Source organism: Sciurus carolinensis, chromosome 6 (assembly GCF_902686445.1).
Source record: "Sciurus carolinensis chromosome 6, mSciCar1.2, whole genome shotgun sequence".
In the NCBI taxonomy this organism is placed as follows: Eukaryota; Metazoa; Chordata; class Mammalia; order Rodentia; family Sciuridae; genus Sciurus; species Sciurus carolinensis.
The window spans coordinates 137,297,285-137,320,737 of record NC_062218.1 but is presented as its reverse complement, the minus strand read 5'-3'; the positions used below and the strand labels follow the sequence as shown (position 1 = coordinate 137,320,737).

The 23,453-nt window shown below is 36.0% G+C and overlaps 1 protein-coding gene across 2 annotated transcripts in view; it reads left to right on the top strand.

The window, feature by feature from the left end:
• The window catches only part of Hspa4 (heat shock protein family A (Hsp70) member 4), a 39,755-nt gene that overhangs the window by 7,793 nt on the left and 8,509 nt on the right, over positions 1-23,453 (top strand). Inside the window, exons 2-13 of one of the 2 annotated variants that reach the window (XM_047555606.1) lie at positions 2,993-3,050; positions 5,163-5,303; positions 7,109-7,231; positions 9,691-9,790; positions 10,415-10,548; positions 11,498-11,742; positions 16,510-16,586; positions 18,272-18,423; positions 18,890-18,996; positions 19,397-19,530; positions 20,593-20,774; positions 21,799-21,888. In XM_047555606.1, coding sequence (XP_047411562.1) covers positions 2,993-3,050; positions 5,163-5,303; positions 7,109-7,231; positions 9,691-9,790; positions 10,415-10,548; positions 11,498-11,742; positions 16,510-16,586; positions 18,272-18,423; positions 18,890-18,996; positions 19,397-19,530; positions 20,593-20,774; positions 21,799-21,888 — 1,543 coding nt within the window. The remainder of the gene's footprint in view (positions 1-2,992; positions 3,051-5,162; positions 5,304-7,108; positions 7,232-9,690; positions 9,791-10,414; positions 10,549-11,497; positions 11,743-16,509; positions 16,587-18,271; positions 18,424-18,889; positions 18,997-19,396; positions 19,531-20,592; positions 20,775-21,798; positions 21,889-23,453) is intronic. The other variant, XM_047555607.1, reaches the window with a different exon arrangement.

Here is a 23,453-nt window from a genome sequence, read left to right as displayed (position 1 = left end):
GAGATTGACTTCCAGGAGTGAGATTTGATTGCTTTGTAAGACTTTGGGAACTGTTTGCAACATGTGTATACATAGACCTAAAAAAGGATGTTGAATCAATTTGATATGAGACAGATGTTTATTTGGCTCTTTGAGACATGTGGAACACTTCTTACTGTTAAGAACAGAGATATATGTAGATTTTAAAAGCGAGTAAAAGTATTAACTGACTTCAAAGAGAATATTGTCTAGGGTAATACTGTTAGGCAGTGTGTTCCAATAGAATATTCTGTGGTGAAGGAAATGTTCTGTATTCGCATTGTCCAAAATGGTAGCCACAAACCACTCTTACATATTGAATATTTGAATTGTGGTCAGTGGAACTAAATTATTTAAATTTAAGTAAGTTAAATTTAAATAGCCATATCTGGCTAGTGACCACTTTTGGACAGCACATGTCCATGACCTAATACCTTATTTTATTAATTTGCATATTTGGCATCAAGACCTGAAATGCATGTCACAACTAAAAAGTGTCATTAAACAATACATACTTTTACATGGCAGTACATGCTGATGTTTAAAGTGCTGTTAATGACATCTCCTCTAACTCCCCAATTAATTTTAGATTCATACATAAATTTGGAACTGTGGTTTATAAAACTGTTTCAGAAGAGGAAGCAAATATATTAACAATCATGATTCAATTTGTGGTTAGTGCTAAGTAGAAGCGAAGCCAAGTCAGTAAGTTTGAAGAGCTAGAAATGGTTAATTTTTATTTGGGTAGGGAAGGCTTTACAGAATAGTTGAAGAACTGGAGCAGTTCAATTGTCAGTGGTTTTAGCAAAGCAGAAAGATTGGGAGATCTTATTCAACTCATGTTGGGTAACTGGGTGACATACAGCTGGAAAATGGCATTGGGTTGGTTTAGGAGAGACCTTAGGTTCCATATTAAGGGATTTGGGCTGTTTTTGTTGGTAGTTAGTTTTGTTTGGAAGATAATTAGAAGCAAAGTAACTTCAGAGTTATTGAGGTAGAAAGGGGATTAGTCCTTCAGGATTTACAGGAAAGTTGGGAATATTAATCTTATTCTTAGAACTACTAATTGGAGGGGATGAAAGTTGAAAAAAAGGATTGCAGGAAATCATTGAAGATAATAACATTGACTTATAGTTATGTTGGGGTTGAGGTCTTGGGTGGTGTACGCCTTAGAGATGAGATCTGATGGTTTTTAGAAAGATGTAGGTTTGCCAAATATTGGACTAAAGCTGGACATTCTTTTTGGAGTGAAAGGAGTGGCATGGGTAAGATTACCTTGAGCCATTTTCTTTCCGTTTTGCGGGGGCATGTATACCAGGGATTGAACCCAGGGGCACTTAACCACCGAGCACATTCCTAGTCCTTTATTTTTATTTAGAGACAGGGTCTCACCAAGTTGCTGAGGCTGGCTTTGAACTTGCAGTCCTCCTGCCTCAACCTCCTGAGCTGCTGGGATTACAGGCTTGTGCCACTGTGCCTGGTCCTTAGGCCATTTTCTGAAGGGCAGTGTGGATTGTGATAGGAGAGCCCTGTAAGTAGTGTTCAGGAGATTTTATTTGTGTAATTTGGTGGCATATTTGCAGAATAACTGAGCTTGACACCTCTGTTTTTGAGGGACTACCTCCTGCACATTTTTGTCAAAGAGTTTAGCACTCACTCTCTTGAGCTCTCAGGCTACACCATAGTCTTCTCCCCAGTTAATCCAGTTAGCATGTGCCTGCCATTTTAGGAGTCTTACTTATAGGGGTTCTTAATCCATTGGTTGGAAAGGGCCTCTGAGGTCCAGAGAGGCCCAGGATTGTGCCAGTTTGCACAGGGCTTGTGAGTTTTAAGTCAACAATTCTGAATTAACAAAAAGGTAATTTAATGTAGTCAGATTTGGACCAAGGTAGTGTGGCTCCAGAGCACTTATTCTTATTCAGTTTGCTGGATTGGGAGAAGGAGGGTCAGTGCTGGAGTGTAAAGTATAGGGACATGATTTAGAGCCCTGACTCCATTGCTTGAACCTAGGTAAGTTTACATGTTAATAACTTTTTGAACTCAGTTTCCTCTCCTGCAAAAATGGGGTTAAGATAGGGCACATCTGAGGATTAGATGGGGCAGTTTATAGAAGCAGCTGATAAATAGGAGAAAGCTTACCTAGCTTGAGGGGGAAATTGTTGGAAAGAGTTTTGTCTTAGGACTTTTTGGGGTGAAATGGGTGAACTTTATCATATCTTAGTTTGAGAGAAGGCAACTACTGGAAAGGGAGATGACACTAAAGAGCCCAGGGCATAGTTCTACAGGGGTTAGAAAGAAAAACATGGAAGCCATGATGGCGTGAGTTATCAACTCTAATACAACTGCCTTTTTAATTTTAAACCCATTTTTACCTTCAAACGAGTTTCAGTTTTTTTGCTTTCTAAAAGAAGTAGCATACATCAAATCAGTGTATGAACTGGTGATTTGGAAGAACGTTGAGAAGTGGGGATGAAGTTTCTTGCCAATAATTCTGAGTCTTTGGAAGCTAGTTCTAGAAAAATAACTTTTTACTTACATGCAGTAGGGCAGGAGTTGTTTCAAAGGTTTTGTAGACAATAAATATATTCTTGGTGAAGATACAAGCTGTTCTGAAAACCAAAATGTTTACTTGATACATTGATGTGAGAGTACATTATTTTACATTAGGATTTTGAACACAAGACTTGAAGAATTAGGGTGATGGAGACTGCCTTGTCTCTCTGTAGTAGTCTAGACTGGTGGTTATCACATTGGACTTACGCTCCAATTTTTAAAATGACAGGTCTTATTCTAAGAGGCAGCCTGTTCCATGGACAGTAATCCTCAATAGAAAGGTCAGAAATCATAGACACAATGTGTACTGTTTATTAAGATACATGACATTTTAGGTGAGATTCGGATATCTTGCCTGCCGTGGTTTTGGATGTCATAGTGCAATAAAGTTTGATTCTTAAATGTTTGTTTTATCTTTTAGGGCTTGTATATCCTTTGGTCCTAAGAATCGTTCAATTGGAGCAGCAGCTAAAAGCCAGGTAGAGTTCTTTTTATTCCTAAAAAGACTTACTTCTCTGGTTTGTCTATCCATTTGTTCAGCGGCTAGACTCTAGACCCTAGGTATATAGCTGACAGACAGACCTGCTTTCTGTTCCCGTGTACTTGAGTGGGAGGCACATAACTTTAAAATAGCGATAGCAGCATAATACGGTCAGTGTAAACTGCTTAGATGTATTTTTGCTCAGATTTTGTTTCAAGCAAGGCTCGTTTGATCTGTGATATTTTAAGTGCTCCTTGAAGTTTGTCTTTGTTGGGCCTTTCTACTTATATTTAAGGTCATCATTGCTCTTGTAATCAAGTTTTCTAAAGAAAGAAAAATACATCTGTAGAAGCATATTAAAGGACTTGCTTTTAGTCCTTGGAGTATTAGTCCTTTAGAGCATCAAAACCCCAAGAATTTCATATTCATATGAAATGTCTGAGGTATCTGTAAAATGAAGGAGTTGCATATTTGACCTTGTTATAATTCAGTCTGGAGCAACATGTAAAGTGACTAATTCCCCTTTTGGACCAGACAGGACCTAAAATCTATGATCCTAAGAAAATAATGCTTGATAAATTACTTTTTAATTAAATTGGGTGTTTTATATTCTTATTTATAGAGTGTTTAAGATATTTTAGGTTGCAGTAGATAGCAAATTTAGGGCTATTTTCGAATGTTTTTCTTTCTAAAATTCCAGTGATGGTTTCCTGTTTTCATTATTGAGAATAGTTATTGTACTAAACTGACTGTCCAATTCTAGGTTAACACACTTACTGTGATGTAGTTTCTTTTTGGCAGCTTGCTTAAACAGAACCTAATTTTGGAGGCCTTACTTGTTTTACAAAAGAAGTTCTATTTGTGCCTTTTGACATAACTGATGCAGAAGAGTTCTGTAGTATTTCCTTTGAAGGACTTCTTACATCCATGTTGGGAGGAGGAGCTTGTAAATATCAAGCGCAGGTTTATTCTTTTTTTTTTTTTTTTTGGTGGGCGGGGGTACTGTGTATTGAACACAGAGGCAGTCAAACACTAAGCCACATCCCCAGCCCTTTTTTGTATTTAATTGTTTAGAGACAGGATGTCATTGAATTGTTTAGGGCTCACTAAATTGCTGAGGCTGGTTTTGAACTCTTGATCCTCCTTTCTCAGCCTCCCGAGCCTCTGGGATTACAGGTGTGCACCACCATGCATGGCTCATTCTGGTATTTTAAAAATACCTTTGCCAGCGCTTTTCCTCTGTAAGTTATAGTTTATTCTAGAGGAATTAGGAAATGTAGGTATACACTAAGTTGTTGTGTACCTTATTACTGAACTACATCCCCAACCTCATGGTTAATATTTTAATGTGTTTACTTTCTAATCATATAAATGTTTTCCTAGTAAGAAAGTGAAATTGTACTGTGTAGGTAATTGTCTTCTCACATAAAAAGTCTTTACCTCTTGTATGGTGAAACTCATTGTGTGGTTGTGCCTTAATTTGTGTGGCCATTTTCCTGCTATTAAAGGAGCATACAGGCTGTTTACCAGTCTTTTGCCTGTTGTTTATTTATTTTTGACAGACGTAAAAATACTTAGTTTTTTAAAATTTTAAAACGCTGGCCCCACAAAAAGGCCAATACTTTCAGTTTTTTTGACAGTTATAAATAATATTTTCTCAGTAGTCCAGTATCCTTTTCCATTCATTTTTCTGTACTTTGAAATTAGAATTTCTGAATTAATATATATTTTTAAACTAGAATTTCTGAATTAATATATATTGCTGAATTTGTACCTAGAAAGTTTGAACCATAACTGGACCATTTTGAGAAACTAATATTTATTTTATGGAAATGTTTATTAGAAGTTTAAGAACAGAAAATATGTCTATAAGTATAGTGACCTGACTTCATGGAGGAGGAGCAGGAAAAGCTGGATGCTGGTTTCAACCCTTCCACTAAGAGACCCATGTGCATCCCTTGTCCTTCACATCACATGCTAGTGGGCTGTGCTCAGAAAGGTTGAGTGTCTTGAAGAAAACTGAAACCAGGAAGGAAAATCTTTGTGAAGTTGAAATGATTGTTGAAAATTAAGAAAAAAAAAAAAATAGTAGTCTTCTCTATTCTCTTAGGTAATTTCCAATGCAAAGAACACAGTCCAAGGATTTAAAAGATTTCATGGCCGTGCATTCTCTGATCCATTTGTGGAGGCAGAAAAATCTAACCTTGCATATGATATTGTACAATTATCCTCTGGATTAACGGGTATAAAGGTAAGGTTCTCAAAATAATACCTTATGATTAAAAATCAGTATTTTATCAGCTCAGTATTTATCAATACCTTTCTAATATAAATTGTATTAAAAATGCTTAGGAAAATCTTTTGCTGATAAAAGACCATTTGATATTTTTTGAATGATATGGACTTGGGTTGGGAGTCATTGGTTATGCTGTTAATGTGCATTGCAGACCTGGGGAATAATGGTTTGAAGTTAACATAGCTGTTGCTGTTTGTCCTGCTCACTGAGGCAGTGGACTTTCTAGTGTTATTTTAGGGAATGACTTGTGGAAGATGGAGCAATAGAATCAACACTTTTAAGTCATTAACCAGGTAGGTGGTCAGAATCTTGATATTGGAACTTAGGTTTGATAGAGTTTTTTTGGGGGTGGGAGTAGGGAGTGCTTTTGGTCTTGTTTTTGCCTTTATTTCTGGGACACGTAGAGAAGTCTCTTTGTGGAACAGTATTGAACACAAAACAGGAGAGTCTGGGAGATGGGATGGGTAGACACAGCTGCCTCTCTTGCATTCAGAGGTACAAGGGTGATTGAACTTTTCAGCCAGATGAGTTTAGAGATGTACTTGGTATTTGAGACACCTCAGTTGAAGAAATAAGAATTATGAGAAGAGGCTTAAAAGCCACGAGATGGTGAGAAACGTGAAACCAAGGTAATTATGCCATTGTAGCTGAGAATTTAGTCAAGTTTAGAAGTGAAAAATTGTGTCTAAAGAACGTTCATTGGATTTACTTAGGATGTCTGTGGCAACAGTCTCAGGACAACTTGAATGGCATAGCAAGGAATGAAACTGCAGAGCAAAAGAGGGAAAAAGGGACAAAAGGGAGATGAGGAAATGAGAACTACTTGCCTTCAAGAAATAGGTTGGGTATTGGTAGCTTGAGTTATAAGCATTGTAAGAAGCCAAAGACAGAAAGAGACTAAGAAAACTTGGAGTAACTTGTCTGAGTATAAGAGGAAGAGTTAACTAAGAATTAAGCAAATAGGATAGAAAGGGGGCACTTTAGAAAGGGCTCAGTGAAAGGACATTTTCCCCATCTTTATCATACAGTGAGTGAGGTGAGTAATTGTTAGATTCAAACCATGATCAGTTTTGATCCAGCTGGGAAATAAAGAGAAAGTATCACTCAAGCTGAGTTGGAGTACAGCTAAAAGAAGACAGCAACCTTTTCTGTTGGAATTATAATTGGGAAGTATGGGCATGTGGGATGTGTTATTCTGGGCAGTCTTTCAACATTGAAAGTTTGGCCATTTTTATCAAGATTCCAAACTTTAATATATCTTGAAACTTAAAACAAAAATCTCTGATAGTTTATTCTTTAATTCAGACAGTATTTATTATGATTGTCCTGCTGTTTGCGCAAATCAGACAAAAACCATGTCCTCAGATTAGATTGGATGCTAACTGGGGAGATGAATAATAAATGCAGTAAACAAAGTAAAACACACATAGTATGCCAGATGGCAGAGTAGTTCCTTCTCATGGAAGGGCCATGTGGGTCATGGTTAGCTTTGCTTCTGCACTTTGCTTCTGCATGGGTTATTGTCTTAGTTTTTGTTTTTTTCCATTGGGGTTTTCCATTTCCAAGTATCATGTTTAGAAAGCATGTTAAAAAGCTAAAAGTTGGTCTTCAGGTTAATATTGCTTGCAAAATTAGCTTCCTTCAATTCCCTTTTGAGATTATGTTCCATGGATAATGGGAGGCATTGTTTGTTTTAGGTTGTTAGAATTAGGACATGAAGGAATACGGCAGATCTAGATCCTTTTGTTGTTTTCTTTCAGGTGACGTATATGGAAGAAGAGCGGAATTTTACCACTGAGCAGGTGACTGCCATGCTTTTGTCCAAGTTGAAGGAGACAGCAGAAAGTGTTCTTAAGAAGCCTGTTGTTGACTGTGTTGTTTCGGTAAGTTTGAACCCTATACAGTTTTAGGAACTTGAACCAAGAAGCTAAGAGAAGAAAGCTGTTAATTTGCAAGTAAAATTGTTTTTGTCTCATGTTGTAATGATAATTTAAAAAACTTCCCAAACTAGTATTCATTTTCTTTTTTCTTTTTTTTTTTTTGCGGTGCTGGGGATCTCGAACCTAGGGTCTTGTGCTTGCAAGGCAAGCACTCTACACTGAGTTATCTCCCCAGCCCAGTATTCATTTTCTTAAGTATTCTTTTCTGCCTTCTAGCTCTTGCTCATTTCTTCTCCATTGTTCTTTCTTTTCTGTTCTTCAGGGTTTATCTCAAATCTCACTTTGATTTTTTTCAGCACCTATTATAGTGTCTAGCACAGAGTAGCTGATTATTGGAATTAATTGAATGCCTTCAAATATAAGTGACTTTTTCTCTTTTTATTTGCTTCTGTATCTAGCACTAAAGAGAAGTCAGCAGTAAACTTCATCTTGTCTTTCCCATATCCCTATTTAGATGTAATCCTGGATACTTGCAGCTTTGTGCTTGCAGTATGGTGGAATCTTAGAGGCTATTGAAATATGAGTGGCTATATTCGTTTTGTCACTGAGTCTACTCATTTTGCCATTGTTATTTGATACTTTAACTCTGTGGCTTCTTCTGTCTTAATGTTGGTACATGGATTGGCAAAACAAGGAAGGGTAGGTTTGTTGTCTGGTAAATTCCTTGGTCCTTGGTTATCTAGTAAAGTAGGTTGGACATTTGTCAGCAGTAGTTGGATTGTAGCTTTGTACCACAATTCTGGGGATGCAAAGAAGACTAAACATGCTATAAGAGCTCAGATACAATGACCTTGAGTCCCCAGCAGCTGATAGTAGACATTGTATTTCTTATATACTTCCCACCTTTCCACAGCTCTCCATTGTTCTCTGTTTTATCTGCATTTCTTTATGTAGTACCCTTAACTCAGATCCTGAATTATGCTGAAGTAATGTTTATATAAAATACTGGAGTGCCTGAGTGGTTCTTTCCAGTATTGGGGACCAGTTTAAAAGGTGGTATATTAACTGGGTGCTGTGCCCAATCCTGTAATCCCAGTGATTTTGGGAGGCTGAGACAGGAGGATTGCAAGTTCAGAGTCAGTGTCAGCAATTTAGTGAGGCCCTATGCAACTTGGTGAGATCCTGTATCTAAAATACAAAAAAGGGCTGGGGATGTGGCTCAGTGGTTAAGTGCCCCTGAGTTCAATCCCCAGTACCAAAACAAACAAACGAAAACCTAAAAGATGGTATGTTAAGTCCTGTTTAGAGAGATTTAAGACTGCACTGAGTTTTGGTGATTTTCAAGGTGTATTCATAGAATTCAGCATATAGTTGTACTCACTTTAAGCTTTATTACAGTGAAATGATACAAGATAAAAAGTCAATAAAGGAAAAGGCACATGAGGTAACATCTGAAGAAAACTAGGCACAAGATTTAAGGAATCAGAATGCACTCATTTACTCTACCAACAGTGTTTAACAACATGTATGAAGTGTCCTTTACCTGGAAAATTTTGCCTGAGTCTATAAGTCCAGGTATTTTTTGGGGGGGTGGGTGGTGTGGGGAGGATAGTGGTCAGTCACACAGTTTCCCTATAGTCAGTATATCACCAAAATTCTAGATTTCCTGAAGGACAGAAGGTAGTCAGTCAGTATAAAGGACTTTGTTTAAATAATTCAGGCATAGTGAGACACACTTAATCAGTTAGGGAAATTTTTCTATCAATTTAGGGAACCATTTATTAATCAAGTTCTTAGCTGCCAATTGAGTTCTTATTTTCCAGGCAAGGGCCAATTTGTAAAGATAGCAGTCTCAGATCTTTATATTAAAGTAACTTCTGTTCTAGTTGGGTGTGGTGGTGCATGGCGGTAATCCCATTTGCAAGGCTGAGTCAGGAAGGTTGCAAGTTTGTGAGAACATGTCTCAGTATAAAACGTTTTGGGGGCTGGGGGTATAGCTCAGGGGTAGAGCGCCTCTGGGTTCTTTTCTCAGTATTGCCAAAACCAGAGTACAAACAATAAAAACCTGTGCTCTTGTTATTGTGGTCTGTTAGGTAATGCAGGTTGTGGTAATACATTTTTATTTTTTGGTCTGGGGATTGAATTTAGTTACTTAACCACTGAACCACACCCTCAGCTCTTTTTATTTTTATTTTGAGACAGGACTTGCTTAGGGAATCTCTAAATTGAGGAGGCTGGCTTTGAAATTGGGATCCTCCTGCCTCAGCCTCCTTAGCCACTGGGATTATGGCAATAAGTTTGTCCCAATACTACTTAAACAAATGTTCTAACTTTTTCCCACTGGTTTGAAATACTTTTTTAATCATATACAGAATGAATTCCTGTAAGTGTATGAGGTGTTCTTTGATATTACCAGCTAAAATTAAGCTTATCATATAGCAAGCTTCCAAATTTTGTTGTAGGTTCCTTGTTTCTATACTGATGCGGAAAGACGATCAGTGATGGATGCAACACAGATTGCTGGTCTTAATTGCCTGAGATTAATGAATGAAACTACTGCAGGTAAGAAGGGACTATTACTTTTTTGATAGTTTAATCTTAAAAGTTGTGAAATCTTAAAATCCTAGAGTTTCTTGCTCTGTTTGCTTGGAGTGCTATCAACCCCATTTATCACCTGTGTGTTTTTGGATACCATGTCAGCTGTGAAGAATTCATCTGACCAGTACCTTTTCTATACCGATAAAATATACACTGTGATGTTTAATCATATAGTTGTTTGGAAAGGAACACACTTATTGTGTGCTTTTGGTTTCAAGGTTTTCTTTCAAGGTTGTGGACTGGTGGTCAGAGAAGAAGGGCATAAATCAGCATCTCAGGGACTGGACACATGGGAATGTTAACCTGGCATAAGAGTAGAAGAGGTTGAGGAAAGTATGTTTGGAGAGTAGGGAAGTTGGTTTGGGGAAATTGCCAAAGTCAAAGGAAGCCTAACTGATTGTCAGCATTTAACTCTTTGAAGTTATTATTTCTCATGAAAACTTTATGAAATTTATATAAAGAATTGGATTCTATCTAAAACATCAAATGAAGTCCTATTCATGATATACAAACCTTGTTTATATTTAAATGAATTTTATTGTTTAGACAATACCATTATGTTGAATTTATTTATTTTTTTCTGTGTAGTTGCTCTTGCATATGGAATTTATAAGCAAGATCTTCCTGCCTTAGAAGAGAAACCAAGAAATGTAGTTTTTGTAGACATGGGGCATTCTGCTTATCAAGTTTCTGTATGTGCATTTAATAGAGGAAAACTGAAAGTAAGTATATTTTTTCCAGAAGACTATATTACAAATATGGTTAATAATACATTTTTGAGAGACCAACTGAAATAAGTGGGTGAAGAATTTTTGTTTCACTAATGGAAACCTTCAGTGCGCCATATGAACTGGAAACTCAAGGTATCCGTTGTATTATACCCAACAAAATTTATCATCAGTCGACATGGTGTGAAGTAAAGTACACAGACCTTGAGGAAAAAGCTCCTAAGAGCACTGAGTCTTATTTTTCTTATCTTTTAAAACAAAACAGTGCAGGCTTGTTAGAATTCTTTTAACATGCATTCCCTTGTTTTTTGCACTGGGGATTAAGGGAATGGTAAAGGTGTACTCTTCTTGTTCTTGAGGCTTTGGGTGTTCTGGAAGAAGGGTTGAGGAACTAGAACTTTGATGCCAAAAGAAGCTAAACTAGGACTGATACATTTCTGGAAAGCTTAAAGCTCTGGAAAAAGCACTTTTGTGCACATAGTAGAATTAGTGTTATAGGCAGTCCCCACTGTGACTAATGTGAGTAATCATACATTTGATTTTGCTCCTTTATGGTAGTTCCACAATAAAGTATAAAATGTATAGAAGTATGTGTATATTAGTGTATTTGGTGTTGGGCTTATAATTCATATTGGAAGTCAGATGGACATGGAGGTCATGGATTTTGAAATCAAGATGAAGATTTTGAATTCTACTTCTACCACTCTGGTAGTTTTGTAACCTGCAGATTATCTCACCCATCTAGATCTCTGAAGCATAATCTGTAATTATAATTTCTATTTTTCACAGTGTAGTTTCAATAAGGATTAAGTGAAATGTGTATTACCTTGTTTAAATCATTATGTACATTCCTCTGTGCTTAAAAAAAAAGCTTAAATATATATCATGATAAAATTTAAAATTGATTGGTAAAGTGTTGGATTAATTCTCTTTTTCTCCTAAGGTTTTGGCCACAGCATTTGACACAACACTGGGAGGCAGAAAATTTGATGAGGTTTTAGTAAATCACTTCTGTGAAGAATTTGGGAAGAAATACAAGCTAGACATAAAGTCTAAAATTCGCGCATTATTACGACTGTCTCAAGAGTGTGAGAAACTGAAGAAATTGATGAGTGCAAATGCTTCAGACCTCCCTTTGAGCATTGAATGTTTTATGAATGATGTTGATGTATCTGGAACTATGAATAGGTAACCATATTAATATTTTGATATTAAACTGAATTGTGATATTCTCCCCTCACTTATATTAATTTAGCTAGTTGTTGAAAATAGTGGTTGTTAATATGACAAACTTAGTTCTGTGGGTTAAAATTTTAGGCCATTTGAAACTCTTTTATGTAAAAGTTGCGTTTGATTTTTCTAATAAGAGACTAGTGGTTTTGTTCTGATTGATTAAATATTCTGGGAAGTTAATTCTTTACATATATGTGCATTGTACATGAATTATTGGTTTTCATAAAACTAGGGCAAAGTTCTTTAATGCACAATTAAATTTGGTTTAGCCATTGATTAAGTAATTGATGTTTTTGAGTAGTTTAGGATCACTTGAGGGCAATAGCCTTTTTTGTTAAGCCCTGCAAGAATTTTGGGTAATTGACATTTAGGGCTATTGTCAGAAACACTCAGTGTTATTGTTGCCTGGTTGTGTTGCTTGAATGATGGGAGTGAGATGTTCTTTTGACTGTCAACTCTAGCAGTAGAATTCAGGCAAGACTGATGGCTTGTTTGGGGAAATGTATTTGAGCAATCCTTAAAATATTAAGATGGCATTTATTGTTGAGCAGCATCCAGATTTGCACTCACCTTTTTTTCCTACTTGAAAGTGATTGAGCAGTAGGGTTTTTCCCTTCTTTTCCTTTTTCTTTTGTGTGTGTTCATATGCATGGGGGCTTGAGGTAGGGTAGTGTGTGCTGACTTTTGAAAAGCAGGCTGTACTGTGCATTGTTTGACCACAGAGCTTTTATGTGCTCTTTTTTAAGCCTTCATTTAAGTCTTAAATGTTTACTACTGTCTTTATTTTTGAAATTAATAAAACCAGATTATTTCTTATATTGTGTCTTCTAATTAACATTTTCTTCATTTAAAAAATACAGAGGTAAAGTCATACCATAAAATTATTTATTTTTTATATTGGGAATTGAACTCAGTGATACTTATCCACTGAGCCACATCCCCAGCCTTTTTTATATTTTATTTAGGGACAGGGTCTCGCTTAATTGCTTAGGTCCTCACCAAGTTACGGAGGCTGGCTTTGAATTTGTGATCCTCCTGCCTCAGCTTCCTGAGCCACAGTGTCCTGCACATCATAAAATTTTGAAGTGATTAATTAATTTAAAGTAAATATTTCAGTGGTATTTAACATGTTCACAATGTATAGTCACGTATATGGAGTGAAAAAAAATTTTTCATCCCAATATAAAACCCTGTACTTCTTTTACCACTGGACCCTGATGACAACCACTCTGCTTTCTCTTTGGATCTACTTTTTCTGGATATTTTATGTAAGTGGGATCATATAATGTACTGACTTCTTTAACTTTGCATAATGTTTTTGAGGTTGATCTACATTGTAGCTGTACATGTATCAGTACTTCATTGCTTACTTTTTGGCAAATAATGTTCTATTGTATACATGAGCCACATTTTTTATTTTCCTTTATCAGTCGATGGGTATTTAAGTTGTTTGCACATTTTAGATGTAGTGATAAGTAACTACTGTGAGCATTTGTGAACAAATATTTGAATATCTGTTTTCAGTGCTTTGGGGCATATACCTGTGACTGGAATTTCTAGTTTATATGCTTTTTTTTTGATTGGGGGTGGGGGACCAGGGATTGAACCCACGGGCACTTAACCACTGAGCCACATCCCTAGCCCCTTTTTATTTTTTATTTTGAGACAGGGTCTCACTGAGTTTTTGAGGATGTCTTTGAACTCATTGATCCTCCTGCTTCAGCCTCCCTAGACACTGGGATTACAGGTGTGCGGCACACCAGGCTTTATATGGCAATTCTTTTGTTTTTGTGGTACTGGGGATTGAACTCCATCACTGAGCTATACCCCCAGTCCTTTAATGATTGATTTATTGATCATTAGATAGGCAGGGTCACAGAGTTGCCTAAGCTGGCTTCCAACTTGGTGATCCTCTTGCTGAGACCCTCCTGAGTAACTGGGATCACATGGCAATTCTGTGTGTAACTATTTGAGGAATTGCCAAACTATTTACCTAAGCAATTGCACCTTTTTAATTCCTATAGCAATGTATGAGGGTTCCAATTTTACCAAATCTTTGCCAACCTTTGATTCTCAGGATTTTGTTGTTATTGTCATCCTAGTGGGTTACCGCTAGTTGTATTTCACTGTCTTTTTATCCATTTGGTTTTTGGAAGGCCACACTTGTAAATTCCTAATGAATAGCCCGCCCATGTGAATAGTGTTCCTTAACTTCTTGCTTGTTGATTACAGTTTGTCTCCTACATTTATTATATTTCACAGTCACTTTAGCTGGCTGGAACATCTTTAGCTCATATTTTCTTTCCTTGTTTATTGTAAATGGAGTAATAATTATTTTCTTTTGTAATTAGCATTGCTGTCAAAGTGTGATCATCTACTTTTTTTAAATACATTTTTTTAATTGTAGATGGACGCAATACCTTTATTTGATCTGTTTATTTTTATGTGGTGCTGAGGTTAGAACCCAGTGCCTCACATGTGCTAGGCAAACACTCTACCACTGAGCTACAACCTCAGCCCATGGTTGCACAATTCTAAATATAAAGAAAGACATTGAATTATATTTTTTAACTGAGTGAATTCTATGGCATGTGCATTGTATTTCAATAAAACTTTAGAGAAAAGAAACTCAAAACTTCCAGGGCTACTGCCATCTTCCTGGAATCTTCTTTACTCCTTTGCTTTTCATGGTTTCAAATTATCTGGGAACCTTTTCAAACATGCAGCAAAATTAAAACATTTTATAATGAGCATCTTTATCTCACTACTTAGGTTCAACAGATAACATTTATTGTACTGCTTTTATCACATACCTATCTAAACAGTTCTTTACTTCTCCATCAGTTTACTTTTTGACATATCTCAAAGTAAATGGCAGACAATATGTAAGAATACATAGGATGTAATGTTCTCAAAATATCAAAGTTTTCATATTAAGAAGAATTCTATAATTTTGTGTGTGTGAGGGGGGATTCTTACATGGTAATGCATTCCAGTTTTAAGTGTTCATCTGCTGAGTTTAATAGACTGTTAATAACAAACACATCCTTTATGGCTAATAATTTTTCCATGAATTAGACTAGAATCTTAGTTCCCTTATACTTCCATCCCCAGGCATAATCACTTGTGATATTTGAATATTTTTTGACTATAGGTTAAATTGATTTATTCTCAAACTTGCTATAAATGGAATTCTATAGAATGTAGTCTCTTGTTAAGGTTTTTTTTTTTAAACTTAGCATAACATTTTTGAGATTCATTCAGTTGTCTATATCATTTGTTCCTTACTTGTATTGCTGACTAGAGTTAGCCATTAGTGTTCACTGGTTCTTTCTAGTTTTTTGCTATTAGGAGTAAAAGTGTCATTTAAAATTTTTACTAACATGTAAGTTCTGGTTGCTGCACATTCTCACCAATATTGCTCTTAACTGTCCTTTTGTTATTCTGGTGGTTATATTTTACACTTTCACTATCTTCCTGTTTTTGGAAGATGTAATTCATAAATCAACCATATTATTTTAACTAATCAATTTGGTACTGAAGATTGAACCCAGGGGCACTATACTGCTGAGCTACATCTCTAGACCTTTTATATTTTATTTTGAAACTGGGTCTAAGTTGCTGAGGCTGGCCGTGAACTTCCAATCCTCCTGCCTTAACCTCTCAAGTCACTGCAATTAAAGGCCCTGCACCATTTTAAACTATATAATCTAGTGATTTTTAATATATTTACGGGATTTTGCAACCATTACCACAACTCTATTTTAGAACCTTAAGTGCATAATGCTAAATGAAAGAAGACAACCTGGAATATTTCTGTAATTTCAACTATATAACATTGGGTAATGTCAAAACTATGGAGTCAGTGAAAGGATCAGTGGTTGCCAAGGATTTGGAAGGAGGGGGAGGGATGTTTATTGGTGAAGCACAGGGGACTTTTATGGCAGTGAAACTGTTCTGTATGATGTCAGAATAGGTGAATACTTAACTATTTGTCAAAACCCTAATAGAAACTATGCTAAGTATCAATATTGGCTCATTAATTGTAACATGTACCACATTAATTTAGGTGTTAGTAGAGGAACTGGGCTGGGAGTAAGGAGTGAGTACATGGGAATTCCCTTTCTCTAAAATCCTAAAACTGAACTAAGAAAAGAAGAAATCTTATGCTTAATAGCTGTTATCTCTGTCTTGCTCTTATTTTCTGTCTCTGGATTTATCCGTTCTGAACATTTCATGTAAACGGAGTAATAGGTATTCTTTTTTGTCTGGGTTCCTCTACCTAGCTTAATGTTTTTAGGGTTCATCCATGTTGTAACATGTTCCTTTTATTGTATTGGTTTATTTTTATTTCTGAATACAGTTGATAGGCATTTGAGTTGTTTCCATTTCTTGGCTATTATGAATAAATGCTGTTTTTGTGAACATTCATGTATATATTTCTGCATGAACTTTTATTTTCAGTGTATTGGATATATATGTAGAGTGGAATTTCTGAGTCATATTGTAACTTGTATATTTAACATTTTGAAGAACTGCCAAAACTTCTTTCCAGAGTGGCTGCACCATTTCCATTTTACATTACCCAGGAATGTATGACAACTCCAGTTTTCCCACATCCTTGCCAATCCTTATTATTTTCTCTCTTTGATTAAAGCCCAGACATTCCACATAAAAGTGGAATGCAATTTAACTTTTTTTTTTTTTTTTTTTTTTTAATAGAGGCAAATTTCTGGAGATGTGTGATGATCTCTTAGCTAGAGTGGAGCCACCACTTCGTAGTGTTTTGGAACAAGCCAGTAAGTATTTTTGTGATTGAATTGTTTATGCATCTCACACTCTTTGGAAAATGTTGCAGTTGTCCAAATAGTTGTCGTATGTATCCCTTCACTTCCATATTAAGCTGCTTTACCTTATCCTGGAGTGTTCCCCCTCCCCAAAGTAGTTTTCAGTGAGTATGAAGGGAAAGTAATAAAAGTTGCTTTAAGAAACCTAATTTCGGGGCTGGAGTTGCAGCTCAGTGGTAGAGTGCTTGCCTGGCATGTGTGAGGCACTGGGTTTAATCCTCGGCATCACATAAAAATAAGTAAATAAAATAAAGATATTGTGTCCGTCTACAACTATAAAATGTTTTTTAAAAAGTAACCTAATTTAGACCCAAAGGAAGTTATAAGTATCTCAGTTATTTGTTAAAAGTTATCTTTTGTAATACTGACTTGGTGGTTTTGTAAATTTTGCTATCAGAGAAGCTTCTTTGTTAGCTGAAAGATAGGGTAAAGGAGTATACTTTAATAACCACATACTTATTTAACAGGATGCTTTTAACTTTGTCTCAGGCTAAAAATAGGTGGTGGTTTAATTTAAGAATGTGTTATATTCATTTTCCTAAAACCTTTTTGAACAAAATGTTTAAACTGTACTGTTGTGTTGGTTGCTGTTTCACAGTTTGGCTAACTATTTCAAATCAGTATTAGGTGTAGGTTATAAATTAACTTGATCATGGCAGATGAGCATGTTGCTTCCACACTGGGACAGTCCCCCTTCCCTTTTTATCCTATGAGGAGTCTAGGCTGGTTCAGAATCCCTGGGCTCAAGTGATAATCCTGTCAGTCTCCCCAGTACCTGGGACAAGAGGCACAAACCAATGTATCCGATCTCAGCTCTTTTCAGGCCCTTCACAAAAAAATTATTGTTAGTTTTTAGATAGTTAGGATATTAGATAGTATTAACATGTATTTCATGAACAGTAGCAAAGCATTGATATATACCTTCTTACCTTCTGATAAGAGGAGATTCTGTGTGTCTGTGTGTTGGTAATGGGGATTGAACCCAGGGGTGCTTATTTACTGAACCACATCCCCAGCTCCTTTTATTTTGAAACAGGGTATCACTTTGTTGCTTAGGGCCTCATTTAGTTGCTGAGGCTGGATTTGAATTTGTAATCCTGCATCAGCCTCCCAAGCTTCTGGGACTACAGGTGTGCATCATTGCACCCGGCTGTATCTGTGTTGTAATCGGACTGTAGTTATGCTCTGGGTAGAGCACCAAAATGACTAGATGTGATTCTGTATACCTCTTGTTCCTTTATGCCAGCTCAGGGCTGACCCAGTATTTTTAAGCCCTTTTAATGGCTAGCAATCTCGAATGTTTGGTCTGTTGATGTTTTAACAGTTCTTCGTGTTAAGGAATCTCTGATTATGCCAGAGATTGCAGGATCTGTACACTTCAAGATCCCGAATATTCCTGACCCATACTTCCCTAAATCCTACTATTATTGTGCCACCCTTTCTGCGTTATTTTGAGACTCAAAACATCTTTGTTTCCAGATGCTGCAGACCTGTGTGAATGTGTATATAAGTATATATGTGTGTGTGTAGGAATTTTGTTATACATCTATGAGTTGTTTTACCATGATAAAATATTTTTATTTTAAATGCTAATTTAAAGATTCTTTTGATCTAAATGCCTAATTATTTTAACATAGAGTTGAAGAAAGAGGATATTTATGCAGTGGAGATAGTGGGTGGTGCCACACGAATCCCTGCAGTAAAAGAGAAGATCAGCAAATTTTTTGGCAAGGAACTTAGTACAACATTAAATGCCGATGAAGCTGTCACTAGAGGATGTGCACTGCAGGTGAGTTTTCTTTTTATTTAAGTCATTGTAACAAGATGACAGTATCTAATAACCTGGCATTAGCTTGGGTGTAAGAATCTGAAACCCTTCTTTAAAAATGGATAGTGGAGGTAATGTTCATAAAAGGAATGTAGTCTGCATCGTGTAGTAAGATGCATTAATTGATAAACAGATACTTGTAAGCTTCAAATGATAACTAGGATTTGGTATGTTATCTTTGTCTATATTTGAGGTAGTGATTAGTCAATTAAGAGTTGGGGATTAATGGAAAAATAAGGAATAACTAGATTATGTAGGTTAATTTGACAATGGTAGAAGTTTGTGCTTGTTTGCAGATATTGTTTTTAATGTAAATAATGATGACCATCTGATGATGGTCTCTAGAGATCATTATTTACAGGTCTAATGATGTCATTTCATATGGTCCATACTTGTCAAATGGAATTTTAAAAAATTATCGTTCTAGTGTGCAATCTTATCACCTGCTTTCAAAGTCAGAGAATTTTCTATTACTGATGTGGTAGCATATCCAATATCTCTGAGATGGAATTCTCCAGCTGAAGAAGGGTCAAGGTAATATACTTATTAATCATATTTATACCTATAGTTAATTTGTTAAGTTTGAGTAATACATTGCTTTTCATTTCAACTTGCACAAATATATAATATTTTGCCATAATATGCCAAGTGATCACTTATTGTACAAGGAATAAATTTGTGTTCTTTCTTAGTTTCCTGTATTTGATCCTGCTGAAATCAGATGTCTTTTATTTGCTGATTGTATATATTCTTTTTTTTTTTTTAAAGTAACTTTGTGAACATAGTTTCTTGGAAACTTTTATTATAATCTGAAAATAATGCCAGTTGAGAAGAGAGAAACTAGGACTGAATAATAATCATAAATCTGGAATATATGGGTCAAAGTGTTAAGAAATATCCTGAATTTATGTTTTTGTCTTTTTCCTCTATTCAGTGACTGTGAAGTCTTTTCAAAAAATCATGCTGCTCCTTTCTCTAAAGTCCTCACATTTTATAGAAAAGAACCTTTCACTCTTGAGGCTTATTATAGCTCTCCTCAGGATTTGCCCTACCCAGATCCTGCTATAGGTAAGTAGTGTTGGGAATTGAAGTAATAAGAACTCGTATCTACTTGGAGAAGTGGAATGGCAGAAGAAATAAGTGCAGTATTCTGAAATTTAGGTACTTCACATGACAAAAGTCTTTATTACCAGGTTCAGAACTAACCAACGGGCTATTATTATTTATTTATTTATTTATTTTTTTGCGGTGCTGGGGATTGAACCCAGGGCCTTGTGCTTGTGAGGCGAGCACTCTACCAACTGAGCTATAGCTCCAGCCCAGCTGGCTATTACTTAATTGGATCTCCCATTGTGTGGACATTATTTTTTTAGTTAATATGCACTGTGGTTATACCTTATATAGTGCTGGATAAAGACTTAAAAGAGTCAAATATGTTTTAGTTCTGTCCCTAATACACAAGTGAACAATGTACTTGGAAAATCACTGGGAGATTGTTCTACAGTAGCAGCGCATCCTAAGAAACCTTGCTGACTAGAGTCTTTACATGTATAAACTCTGGGAGCTCTTATAATTTGAAAATAATGCTAGTTGAGAAGAGAAAGAAGCTAGAGTTATACAGTTAAGAACATCCTTAGTGGCACTTAGAATCTAGAAAGTTAACTTCTGCTTTCCTCATTTGTGAAATACGAATAAGGATGCTAAGAATTCATATTTTGCATTGTTGAGGGAATAAAAAGTAAGTCAGACCCTGGTGTATAATAACTGGACCTAGAAATGGCAGTTTCGTAAAACAGCTGTTTTTTGGTAGAACGAGAATGTGACAAGTGTGTACCTCAGGAATTTATGTGCTGTTGTGTATAAAGCTGAAATAAGGGACTAGAGGAATAGAAAAAAAATTAAGAGGCATTCGAGCCCCTATTTGGGACAGAAGTACAAAAGTTGGCCATATGCAAAAGAATGAAAAATCTGATAGATTTAGTAAGACCTAGAGAATTGACTGTACTTATTTCAAGTGTCATGTTAGTTACTGACCTTCATTGAGAAATGAAAATGACCTGGCAGTATGGGAATGTATGTATGAATACATACATTCTTTTATGTGTTCTCTTTTGTCTCTCATGTCCTCAGCTCAGTTTTCAGTTCAGAAAGTCACTCCCCAGTCTGATGGCTCCAGTTCAAAAGTGAAAGTCAAAGTTCGAGTAAATGTCCATGGCATTTTCAGTGTGTCCAGTGCATCCTTAGTGGAGGTGCACAAGTCTGAAGAAAATGAGGAACCAATGGAAACTGATCAAAATGCAAAGGAAGAAGAGGTAACCTGGACATTTTATGTCATTTATAATTGCCCAGAGGTAACTTGTCTAGAAATTGTAGCAAGTGGACTGGATCAGTAGAGCAAATTTGTGAGAGTTGCTGAGAGTAGGTTTGCATCTGTCTTTCCCTAGCATGGGTTAACCAGTAGAGGATCTTTATATGTATAATCTGTATGGAAATGAAACATAAATTACCTCTTCCCAGACAATGCATTTCTCATCTTGGGCATTTTTTATTCTTTCTGGTTTATAGAAGAATTATCTAGAGTCTCAATTGATTATTTTCACAAATAAAATAGGTTGCACACTAATTTACTGAATTTATGCATTGGGTCTTATTTTCTTTGTGCATCAGATTCAAAGCTTTATATAACCACAAATGCTTGAGTCTCATTCTCAGAGATTTTGTTGGAGTTGGTCTAGGCTGGGACCCAGGTATGAGCGGTTTTTAAAGTGTCCTGGGTCCTTCTGATATATTGCAGGCATTGAGGACCACTGGTTCAGTTCTCTACAAATTTGTTCTTTAATTATTGGTATTAAGGGTTTTCTTCATAAGTTCATCTCCCCTAGCACATGCAGTGGTTGTCTTTTTGAGTATGGGAAGGCTGGTGTAGGAACTGCTTGAAAAAGTGCACACTTTTGAGTGAAGTCTACTTGTGAGGAAATTTATAGAAACTCAACTGTAGATTGTATTTTGGAGACTGCTAAATGATGCCACATTGTATACTAAGAATACATCATGGTTTATGAAGCCATTCTATAATCACTCTTGATTACACAAGGATAGGGCAGGGGAAGTGTTGCCCCATTATACAGATATGTTAGCTGAGCTCCAGAGGGAAGAATTTTGTTTTAGGTAACTTGTGTGGCATGAGCTGGAATTTGAACCTAGATCTTCTGGTTGCTGGCAACTGAGCAGAGATTCCTGTACCATGCACATGTCTTTTGTCAGTGTGTCATGAAGGTTGCATAGTTTTTCATTGGTATTTCTTGCTTTCTGGATTTAATTTGACCTATTTTTTAGAAGATGCAGGTAGACCAGGAGGAACAACATGTTGAAGAGCAACAGCAGCAGACGCCAGCAGAAAATAAGTCAGAATCTGAAGAAATGGAGGTATGCATTGCAGTCTCGTAATGTACATGGTTTTGGCTTAGGGGCTGTTTCTTGGAAAGTAGTTTATACTATATTGTTTACTTGAACAAAAACATTTTGTAGTGTTTTTTGCTATTAGAAAGTGCTTTTTTTGCAAGATGGCTTTCTAATTGTTAAATGGAAAGAGCACTCAAAGACTTAGTTTTGCTAGGCTACCGATTGAATGTTTGTTCTCTGAATGACTGTTCCTAAGTTCTATGACCCATAATTGGTTACCTGTAAACAATGATGGGACCTAAGATTGTTTTCAGATTTTGTCAACTGCCTTACTCCTTGTCTTTTTATTGAAAAATACTGTAAATAATATGTTTATATACATTTTGTAAATAATGTAAATAATATATTATCCTACAGTGAATATTTAACATTTTTGAATTTTTATCCTTTTTTCCTTTTATCCTTTGATTTCTTAATTTCGAATTTCCATGTTTGAATTTGTTTTGTGGCATTAAAAACCCTTTCTTTCAAATTACTTTTGACATGGCAATACATAATCTCAACTTCTTAGGAATTTCTCATTGTGGTATTTTAAATTTGACACCTTAATTTTAAACCTTAATGTGGCTTAAGTCTGTTGCCCATTTTCATGTCTGAACAAATTTTACTTGCTTTCCTTTAGTTGTGCAAATAATAGTTTAAAAAATATAGATGATGAGGGAGATCATGTTCACAGATTCTGTTCTCTTGTTTCCTTATACCTTTGCCAAGATGGGAAACCCCTTTATTTTGTTGGGTAGGTGGGGTGGTGCAGCAGTGGGGACAATGGGAGAGAAGTGTCTGTTCTTGCGCGCGCACGCGCGTGCATGTGTGTATGTGTGTGTATGTATGTAGAAGGCAGGTGAGGAGAAAGGAAAAGTGTCAGACCTGGTGTGCATCTGCCTTCCCAACGTGGTGTTGCTCCAGGAAGTGTCCAAGGGATTGTTACTTAGGTTTCCGTGGGGTGACTCAGGAACTGAAGGGCCTTTCTTAAAAATATTATTTCTAAAGGAAAGGACATAAAGATTACACATAACTTTTAGCTGCTGTTCAGATAGGAGGTGGGAAAATGACACTGAAGTCTTGCTTCACATCTTAGACTACAGTTGAGTTCCTGATGAATTCAAAATTTAAAACAAGTTTGAATATTTTCCTAATCTGTGGATGGAAAAAGGCTTTCATTTCAAAGCATAAAAGTAAAAAAGTAATCATAGGAAATGTTGGATACTTTTGGTAATAAAAACGTATAGAAAAATAGAAGAAGCTAAAAGACTTAGTCATTTGTGGAGAAAAATTCACTAAAACCTTAAGAAAACAATGGATAAAATGTGAGTAGGCAATTTGAAAAAATATGGTTTATAAGCATGAGAAAAGATTATTGACTCAGAAACTCGAAGTCACAGTGAGATGAGTTAAATGGATTCCCATTTGTAGGCAGGGTGCATTGGAATGGATCCTGTCAGTCCTTCTGAAAATGTAAATAGCTTATAGACATTTTCTAAATCACATTGGCATTATGGTGCTGATCCATAAAAATTTCATATCTTCTC